Here is a 9070-nt window from a genome sequence, read left to right as displayed (position 1 = left end):
CAAGCAATTTAAAAGTCATCTCGATAAAACCCGTGAAAGAGTATATATTTTAATGCTAAATGAAAATAGTGTTTTTCATCCGACTGTGAAACGATAACTACCACTCACTTTCCCACTATTAGAAGGAGAATACAATACAAATTATGTAGTGTATAAAAGTCGGTGTTTAGTTTTCATTTCAAAGTCAGATGAAACCCATTCTACTGTTACTACTTTCCCATGAAGATAACAATTCTTATAAAGAGAAGTGACAACCGCTGAATAAAGCAAAAGTAACTTGGGAATGTGTCGAAGGTAAGCGCTTACAAAATAAATCTTCCTACTAAAGGAATGACTACATTCACTGTCTCCATACCGTGATTAAACTTTACTGTACCTAACTAATATGCACTGGGCCTTGATATCTGTAAAAAAACATATGCCCGGTAAGAAGTGTCCGTTGACCACACCTCCAGTGGTGCAGGGTAGCGGGAATGCCTTTCTGGGTGACTGTTGAACCACTCCACCTCCGCTACATCATCCGTCCTTCTGCGTCGTTTCCCATCGTTAGAGTTTTTGAAAATGACATCATGTCTTATGAATCTTTGCACTTTAGCAGGCCTGCTTTCCCCGTCTGGACAACAAACAATGACTCCAACTGTTTGTGTAGTTCTACACATAACACCATTTAGTAGAACTTTAGAGTAGCTGTCGCACAGCCTCGGGCAGTGAATGTCCTGGTCTGGATATAACGCGCTGTACAGATCAGCCATGGCGGCTGACTCTAGGCAGTCGAGAGCGACTCTCTTGATAGGTGGACGAGGAGACACTTGTAGAGTTATGTCACCAGCATGTAGGGTGTCGGCCACTGATCCTTCACTGCAGGCAGGAAGGACACTAAACATCTCCTTGCAGTTGTCAGGAAATGGCATTGCATGTAGCCTGGTATCTCTTGTGAACTTCCTCATAAACTGCACACCTAGCCATAGGAAAAACAGAAATGTATCAGGGACGACTGCAGATAAGGGTTTTAGGTTTTAGAAAGTCTATTGTTTGTCCCTTATAATGCACACAGTTACCAAACAAAGCATTTGCCTTAAAACCATTAAAAACACAGTCTGTTATGTAATACAATGGTGAATTTCATACAATAGTGAATTTCCAAAGTTTTTTAAGAAGAAAAAGTAGAACCGGCAGGATCGTTTTCAACCCGTAAATCACACGAAAACGGCATGTATTCAAGCGTGTGCGTGCTCTTTTTTAGCTCAGTTCGGACCCGAATACGTTTGTAAACGGCCAGTATTTAGGAGTTTACGTACTCGCTATACCCGAAATTTTCATCAGTGTGCGGACTTGAAAATGGACAAACTGAGCGGATTCGGAATCGCAGACGTCCCGCACACGTGAAGACGTGCAGAACGAAAACGTCCGTACATCGTCGAACACGGGACGTACTACGTAGCGTTTTCATCAATATGCGGACCCGAATATACGTCTTTTCGCGCTGTGTTAGTAGTTTAGTTTCTCTTGCGTAAGACGTTTGACAATTTAGAATATGACTGTGTAAAAAGTATATGTGTGTGTCTTGATTACGCATTCACCCCCGGGACAAACCAATCAAAACATATGCTTACAAAACATATGAGTGCTAGTAGTCGCACACACGCAGATATACTTCGACTTTAAAAGAGTTTTTGCTCGTCATAATTTACCGTTACTGTCGAATCCGTTGTATCGCGACGCCGCATTTTCAAAACATCGATTTGTTTTTGTCTTTTCCTTTGGCCATCTCTCGCCTAGTGCAGTTGCCTGGCTTTGTGTCGCGTCACTGTCTAGTTTTCGACCAGAGGATAGCCAGGGAAGTGTACAAAGCGAGACTTTGATTGGCTCAGAATGATTTTAATGACGGAACAGAAAACCAAAACAAATCGGGTTTTGAAAACGCGGGTCGCGATACAACGGATTCGACAGTAATCCTGATGAAGGCAGCATTGCGAAACGTCGTAAAAAAATACAACCGAGTGATTCAAGAAATAAAATCGACTATAAAATAAGTTCCTTGTAAGTCATTTCTTCGCTAGAGTTCTTTGGTTCTTCTTCGTGCAGTAAACAACTTGTGGTTTCAAGAAACAGCCTTCTTGTTCTCTACCCGGCGGGACTTACAAAATGCTTATCCTACGCCGCCGACGATCGAGGACGAGCTTTAAGGCTGGTTCTCACGAAGACGTAAGCGTAAGCGGAGACGGAAGCGTAAGAGTCTTGTGTCGCGTGAAAACTGGCTCGACGCAAGCGCAAGGTTTTACGCATGCTCAATTCGTAGGCTAGTGCCCATACCTCCTCGACGAGTTTGGTTAATTTATGCTTATGTTTCGCTAATGCTTACGTCGATCCGGTTTTCACGCGACGTAAGCGTAGCAAAGACGTAAGATTATCAAAACTTCCCGTTCTTCTTGCGCTTATGCTTATGCTTGCGCTTGCTTACGTCGAGCCGGTTCTCACGCGACATAAGTCTCTTACAGTTCCGTCGTCGCTCGTGAGAACCAGCCTCTACAGCTTTTAGTTTCCCGACCTAAGCTGCGAGCGGTGTTTGAATTACGGAATTCATAGAACCACGGGCGAACAAAACATTAGTTGTGTACCAAACATATCTGTAAAAAAAGTCAATTTCTTGGATTCATAGTTCCTTTTTGATCGATTATATAGTTTTCTGATTTTTCTTGCGAGGGTTGGGGGGGGGGGGTGCTCTGCGAAAATTCAGTCTGTGACTGCTCTCATCTGGGGCACGTTTGTTTCAAAGCAAGCGAATACCGATGCTCTCTAGGCCCGAGGAGGGTAAGCACCGAATAACCCCAAATAAGTGAAGCACGGGTTCAAATCCTGACTCAAACAGGGGATTTTTTCCGGGTTCCTGCCTTGATTCGAATTTGTGTCACAATTGAGTTATTCTCCCGTGTTTCCAGTCTTCTCGGATAAGGACACTTAACCGGAGGTCCAGTCTTTTTACTAACCTGAACCGAAGGGACGTAAAAGATCCACTGAGGACGCAAAAACCCTCTGGCCCTCTCTGTGTTACAAATATCTACTTTCAGAGATTTAATTCGAGCACATACTGTCTTTATGTTCCCTAGAAGAAGCTCTAGAGCGAGAAAGTCACTATTCGCACATGATCTTACGCCGAATTCCAAACTCCAGGAAAGTATATAGGCTATTTCTGCAGTTATTTCATGTGCACATGGAATTTTACAAGAAAGAAATGCAGTATGTATAGGTCTTTTTTAGCAGCTCAGAATATTTCCTTTTCTGGAAACACAAATATGGCGGCCTAAATGGATTATGACGTCATCATTCAAGCCCCTCGCCTTTTACCGCCGGGAAGATATATTTTTCGCTTTAAAAGCTTTTTCCCGTCGATTTTTGCAATTTTAGAGCAGCCAGTGTGTTAGGTCATCTTTCCAAGATATCTCGTGCAAGGCCTCGAAGCGATGGAGTAAAAATATGGAAGATGGTAAGTATTTATTCGAAGGGAATTGGAGCTCTGCAGCGGCATGTTTGACCAATTTCGAACCCAAACACATGTAGACATTTGCCAAGATCTCTCTACAATAATTTTTCTGGGCTAAGAAAAAATTATTCTAAGAATAAGGGGTTATGTAGCTTTAGAAATCGGTAAGTGTCTATATGGGACGCGACGCCAGTTGCTGGGACGTTTGGCTTCTTTAAACAATATCGTGTTGAGCTCTGCACATCACCGACATAAGTATAGGAAACAAGGGCCCTCCCTACACTGTCAAGTGGACTGCTTCGTTTGATAGCTAGCCTAGCCGTATTTATTGCTATCATTTTTTGCTTTTTCTGGCTGATTTTAAAACCAGAAATCTTATACAGCGCTGCCAAAGTTTATTATTAAATAGCTAAATTGAGTAAAAATAAAATAAAATTAGTGTGTGAGGCTGTAGTTTCAGTTGGCTCCTCTGCAATAAGGCCATCACAAATAATAAGCTACTGTACTCTATAAATCAAATTGAAAAAACCCCTTCCTCTTTTCTTAATATAATTGTTACAATTTATTTCAAATATTGACCATGGCAAAGAAGATGAAGATAAGTAAATATATAAGGATGGACAGAGAGATCATTGAGTTTTCTCCTTTGAATTCTACTCTTATTGATAAAAAAACATTTTTTTTTATTATTGAATATTTGTTTTATTTGTTCTAGCTATGTGTTATTGACTATTACACATTTTGAAAGTATGGTTACAAACTGACCCCTCAGTTCTGTAGCACTGTCAAGAAAATAGGGGGACCCCCTTCATATTTACAAAGACAATGCTTAAAGAATGATGCTTGGTGGAAAAATGGTATTAGATTATATGGCTATCAACGTTAATGGAGATTTGCACCCCAGCCTCTGCTACGGCCCTGCCCCTGGTCCATGGACCCCTTGTTGAAAATAGGTTTTCTAGTAATAACATATTTTCTAGTGAGGGAAGGGTTTTCTACTTCTAGTATGATCCGAGTATAAACCAAGAGCATGGATGAAGGTGGTTAAAAAGTTTCTATGTATTAAATCCCCAGAGCTAACACAGTATTATACTTCTGGGTTTTTTAATTCGCACTAAAACATAATATAAGTCACAGCATATTGTGCATTCAAAAGGTGCAATGGGCTTTTGAAATGAGAGGGGATCTATGATTATTTCACATCACTTTTATGTATGGTGCTTGATTGTAAAAATTGTATGAAATTGTTTCCACTTTTCTCCCATTTACTCTGACTGAAAATTTGACATGACAAGCTCATGAAAATGATTTGTTTTCTAGACATATTGCATTATGCTGTAAAAACATTTACAACATAACATGTGTTCACTGCATTTCTTTGGGATTGAACATTTTACCAACAGGCTTGTGTATTTTGAGGTTGGCAAGTTTCCATCCTTTTTGGGTGTATGAAATTTTGAGCTCTGTTGGAACATTTCATAATGTTTATAACTGAATACTGCCCCCCTTTCCAACCCACCCCTGGGCAATTATCCCTCTAACCTTCAAGGCATATAAATCCTAAGCCCATTCAGCCTTTCGGCTATCAAGTCATAGCCCATTCATGCTTTAGGGACATTGTCAAATATTTAAATTCAAGAGTTATACACAAGATGGGTAGGTTGGTACAAGCCAACCGAAAAAAATTCAAACTGTGTCTTCTATTTGCTTTATTTGATATTCTGTGTACCACATGCTTTTTGTGTGTAGGAGATGAGATGATATAAGCTTATACCACTATTAAGACATTAAAACAAATATGAAATACTGTATGTGTCAAGGCATTTTCTGCAGTGGCTGATCTAGGTGTGGTCCAATGTGGTCCAATGGTCCAATCCTTGTTAAGCACAAAGCTTTTGTAATAGTTTTCATAAATTGAACCGCCTTTGAAAAATTCTAGACCCCCATTTAGCTTTTAACAGCTCCTGCACAAGGCAATTTGAATACTGAATGTTCATGATCGACAAACTCGGACGGGCTGCATATATAACTTATTGAAACTAAACACAACACACCGTAAGGCATGTATTTATGCATGCATTATGAGCTTCGGAGGACGCAACGAATACCATTTGCAGTACTGAGTAGTCAACTCCAGGGTCAAGAATCCATGCCTGCTTGTCCACCGTTAAGTGTGCCTTCGAATTCCAGTATAATTACGCTTCCATGATGTAATTCAATTGTGATGATCCTCGCCGTCACCTATTGACTTTAGCAAATCGGACTTTCCCACCGAACATAGCCATTCTAAATATAAATTTTACCATATCTTTGCGCCCAAAGGCTTTTCTACAAGTCTTTCAAGTTTTGATACGTCTAAAACCCTACCAAAAATCAGAAAGATACTGTTTTATGCTCTTATTCTCGACTCTCTATGGCCACCATGTTTTTTTACTTAGGTCCAGCGAGTGTTATGACGTCATCTTACAATTTGATCTGTGATTGGTTGTTTCAATGTTTGATGCCTCGAATGTCAAAACAGAAAAAGTGTTTCCAGAAAAGGAAATATTCTGAGCTGTTTAGTCTGTAAAAAATCGTAACATTTGCTAGCGCCGATTTCGTCCGCCATCTTGGATCTGTAATCTCCCATTTTTTTTCCCAGTCTTCGCTTCAGGGTTCCTGTGGACATCCACGCAACAGCAAATAACGACAGGGTACGAGTCTGCTCATATCCGACTTGCCCGCAACGACTCTACAACTCGAATCGTAGAGTGTAAATCAGCGTACGACCCCGCTAGGACGGTCGGCCTCGAAAGTCGTATTGTGTAATTCAGGGCTAAGACGTGTCGTAGGCAGGTCTCATACGACTAAATCATCTGTCTTATTCAGTCTTAAGATATTCGACCGTCCTCGCAGGTGAGTAGGGTACAGGGGCAATGACTGCGATGAAGAAGGCGCCATTTTCCTCGAATGCTGGGTTCAAAGGTCTTCTCTACTGAGCAATCCACGCATTCCTATTCCATTCCACGATTTTCACTCCCTGTAATCGGATTCCACAAACAGTTGAAGGGGGGAACTCGGGAATATTTGAAACCTAAGAAACTGAAGAAATTTATTTAAAGTTCTTAAAACCTTTAACTAAGCAATCTAGCCAAAGAAAGCTTTCAAAGGCTTTTAAAAAAGCTTTAAAAAGCTTTTAAATTCTGAAAAGGGGATTGAATTTGATTGCAATTTGAATTTTCTACAGAGCTCTGAAAATTTTCTTGGCCGCGCGAAAGGAGATTTAATCAAGTGCATAATTTCCTGTTTTGACGGCAAAATCTGAAACAACGCATTTTCTTTAAATTCGTTAAAATTTTGAGACGGCAACAGAATAGCGAAAACTTTTTAAAGCAGAGAATTGTATGAGAAAAAAGAAAATATCGTTTGTTTCATTCTTGATTGCGCATGCAGAGCGCGCACAAAATGCAATGGCAAAATTGTTCAGATTTGTTTCCTAAAATTGAATAATTATTTGATTTAAATATAATGGGAAAACTTGTAACCACACAACGATCTTTAGCAATAACTAAGAAGACTGAAGACGGGAGCTAGTATAGCGCGCATATATTATTATATCATGTAATTTGATTGACATCTCGATCTACGTTACAAATGGCTGGACCCGGGCCTTCCAGTTCACGACCTTTTTTGAGTAAGTACGCAGCTGCTTTGTCTCCTATTATCTTTGTTCAACGAAGGAGTTCTTTTGTCTCTATTCTCTCGTTCTTTGTGTCGAGGTGCGGATAGTATTCATTGCCCAATCAAATTGCAGCTTGTAAGAGCTGCGTACTGACCCTCGAGGTGCGGATATTGTTCATTTGCCCAATCAAATTGCAGCTTGTAAGAGCTGTGTACTGACCCTCGAGGTGCGGTATTGTTCATTTGCCCAATCAAATTGCAGCTTGTAAGAGCTGCGTACTGACCCTCGAGGTGCGGTATTGTTCATTTGCCCAATCAAATTGCAGCTTGTAAGAGCTGCGTACTGACCCTCGAGGTGCGGATATTGTTCATTTGCTCAATCAAATTGCAGCTTGTAAGAGCTGTGTACTGACCCTCGAGGTGCGGATATTGTTCATTTGCTCAATCAAATTGCAGCTTGTAAGAGCTGTGTACTGACCCTCGAGGTGCGGATATTGTTCATTTGCTCAATCAAATTGCAGCTTGTAAGAGCTGCGTAATGACCCTCGAGGTGCGGATATTGTTCATTTGCCCAATCAAATTGCAGCTTGTAAGAGCTGCGTACTGACCCTCGAGGTGCGGATATTGTTCATTTGCCCAATCAAATTGCAGCTTGTAAGAGCTGTGTACTGACCCTCGAGGTGCGGATATTGTTCATTTGCTCAATCAAATTGCAGCTTGTAAGAGCTGTGTACTGACCCTCGAGGTGCGGATATTGTTCATTTGCTCAATCAAATTGCAGCTTGTAAGAGCTGCGTACTGACCCTCGAGGTGCGGATATTGTTCATTTGCCCAATCAAATTGCAGCTTGTAAGAGCTGTGTACTGACCCTCGAGGTGCGGATATTGTTCATTTGCTCAATCAAATTGCAGCTTGTAAGAGCTGCGTAATGACCCTCGAGGTGCGGATATTGTTCATTTGCCCAATCAAATTGCAGCTTGTAAGAGCTGTGTACTGACCCTCGAGGTGCGGATATTGTTCATTTGCCCAATCAAATTGCAGCTTGTAAGAGCTGCGTACTGACCCTCGAGGTGCGGATATTGTTCATTTGCTCAATCAAATTGCAGCTTGTAAGAGCTGTGTACTGACCCTCGAGGTGCGGATATTGTTCATTTGCTCAATCAAATTGCAGCTTGTAAGAGCTGTGTACTGACCCTCGAGGTGCGGATATTGTTCATTTGCTCAATCAAATTGCAGCTTGTAAGAGCTGCGTAATGACCCTCGAGGTGCGGATATTGTTCATTTGCCCAATCAAATTGCAGCTTGTAAGAGCTGCGTACTGACCCTCGAGGTGCGGATATTGTTCATTTGCCCAATCAAATTGCAGCTTGTAAGAGCTGCGTCTTGATCCCCTTTTTTCCGAAGTTGATCAAAATGCCTCAATATTACAGACCTGAGTCATTCGCGGGAACGCTTGTTATTTGGTATCCATACGAACCACATAACATTTGGAAGATGAAAATATAAAGAATCGAACAAATCTATCAATTTTAAAAGGTTATAAGGAATTTAGGAAAATGCTCAGAATTATTTACATTTCGCCTAAAACTATCAGAGAAATACGACTATAATCGACACTGGATTCGTTATTGCCTTGGCTAAATAAGCCAATGATGTATGGCTATTATTAAGAGATTATATAAAAACGTACATAATTTTTATGTATTAAATGATTTTTAATTAAAGGATGTGATGTTGTTTTCTGTTGAGGTATTGCTTGCGTCCTTAAATTAAAACGTGTAATGAAATCTTGCTTACACCTTGGACAGATTGTTAATGATACCATTGCTTCAAAGCATTTTCTAGTGCACGACCAAATGTTAAAGTTCCTTTTACCTTTACTTAGTTTTAACTTTAAAATACATAACTTTATGGACATTTTTTATAATA

At 40.5% G+C, this 9070-nt stretch overlaps 1 protein-coding gene across 1 annotated transcript; it reads right to left on the bottom strand.

Moving 5' to 3' along the window:
• Positions 1-359: 359 nt before the first annotated feature.
• Positions 360-992, bottom strand: LOC116609242. The gene has a single exon (XM_032370125.2). It carries the CDS (start codon positions 945-947, stop codon positions 381-383), a length of 567 nt encoding a protein of 188 aa, XP_032226016.2. The 5' UTR covers positions 948-992; the 3' UTR covers positions 360-380.
• Positions 993-9070: the final 8078 nt, after the last annotated feature.

This window comes from Nematostella vectensis, chromosome 3, assembly GCF_932526225.1.
Source record: "Nematostella vectensis chromosome 3, jaNemVect1.1, whole genome shotgun sequence".
Classification (NCBI taxonomy): Eukaryota; Metazoa; Cnidaria; class Anthozoa; order Actiniaria; family Edwardsiidae; genus Nematostella; species Nematostella vectensis.
The sequence above is the reverse complement of the archived record's forward strand: the minus strand, read 5'-3'. Positions and strand labels throughout refer to the sequence as shown.